The sequence below is a fragment of the Acanthisitta chloris genome, unplaced genomic scaffold (genome assembly GCF_000695815.1).
Source record: "Acanthisitta chloris isolate BGI_N310 unplaced genomic scaffold, ASM69581v1 scaffold30622, whole genome shotgun sequence".
Taxonomy (NCBI): Eukaryota; Metazoa; Chordata; class Aves; order Passeriformes; family Acanthisittidae; genus Acanthisitta; species Acanthisitta chloris.
The window spans coordinates 95,880-96,961 of record NW_008661649.1 but is presented as its reverse complement, the minus strand read 5'-3'; the positions used below and the strand labels follow the sequence as shown (position 1 = coordinate 96,961).

At 53.5% G+C, this 1,082-nt stretch overlaps 1 protein-coding gene across 1 annotated transcript; it reads left to right on the top strand.

Moving 5' to 3' along the window:
- Nucleotides 1-5: 5 nt before the first annotated feature.
- Nucleotides 6-805, top strand: GPR6 (G protein-coupled receptor 6; the record flags this gene model as incomplete). The annotated part of the gene is given in 2 exon segments (XM_009070309.1): nt 6-216; nt 219-805. Coding segments are annotated over 2 exon segments (798 nt in total), but the record flags the coding sequence as incomplete, so codon positions are not given.
- Between the last annotated feature and the right edge of the window lie 277 nt (nt 806-1,082).

Genomic DNA, 1,082 nt, shown 5'->3' with positions numbered 1-1,082 from the left:
CGCTGGTGGTCGCTATCATCTGCTACTCGCCCGCCCTGCGCACGCCCATGTTCGTGCTGGTGGGCAGCCTGGCCACGGCTGACCTCCTGGCCGGCCTCGGGCTCATCCTCAACTTCGTGTTCCAGTACGTGATCCGCTCGGAGACGGTCAGCCTGCTCACCGTGGGTTTCCTGGTCGCCTCCTTCGCCGCCTCCGTGAGTAGCTTGCTCGCCATCACAATTCCCTCTACAACGCCCTCACCTACTACTCGGAGAGGACGGTGCTGTGCATCCACACCATGCTGGCGGGTGCCTGGGGGGTGTCCCTCTGCCTGGGGCTGCTGCCCGTCCTGGGCTGGAACTGTCTCCACGATCGCACCGCCTGCAGCGTCGTCAGACCCTTGACCAAGAGTAACATGACTCTGCTCTCTGCCTCTTTTTTCCTCATCTTCCTCATCATGCTCCATCTCTACATCGAGATCTGCAAGATCATCTGCCGGCATGCCCACCAGATAGCCCTCCAGCAGCACTTTCTGACTGCTTCCCACTATGTTGCCACCAAAAAAGGAGTCTCTACCCTGGCTATAATCCTGGGGACGTTTGGAGCCAGCTGGCTGCCTTTTGCCATCTACTGCGTGGTGGGGGACCCTGACTACCCTTCTGTGTACACGTACGCCACGCTTCTACCCGCTACCTACAACTCCATGATCAACCCCATCATTTATGCCTACAGAAACCAGGAAATCCAGAGGTCCATGTGGGTGCTCTTCTGTGGCTGCTTTCAGGCTAAAGTGTCCTTTCGTTCCCGGTCCCCCAGTGATGTCTGAGTGACTTTTCTCTCTGTCATACTGCACCGAGTGACAATCTACCCAGTGCCTGTTCTAAACTTCAAACTACGTTGTGAAGTCATTGGAAACATGCTTAAGTATTAGCACTTTATACGTATTTGTATCTCTGAGAGTGGTTCGGGTTATGGAGTCTTGGGTTCTGTGAAAAAAAAGTAATAATGTGGTTGTATATAAATTTGCACATCACATTTGTAAAGTGAAGACATTCTGGTACCGCTTCGTTATAGCACCTTATTTCTAGCTGCTGACCTGCCAA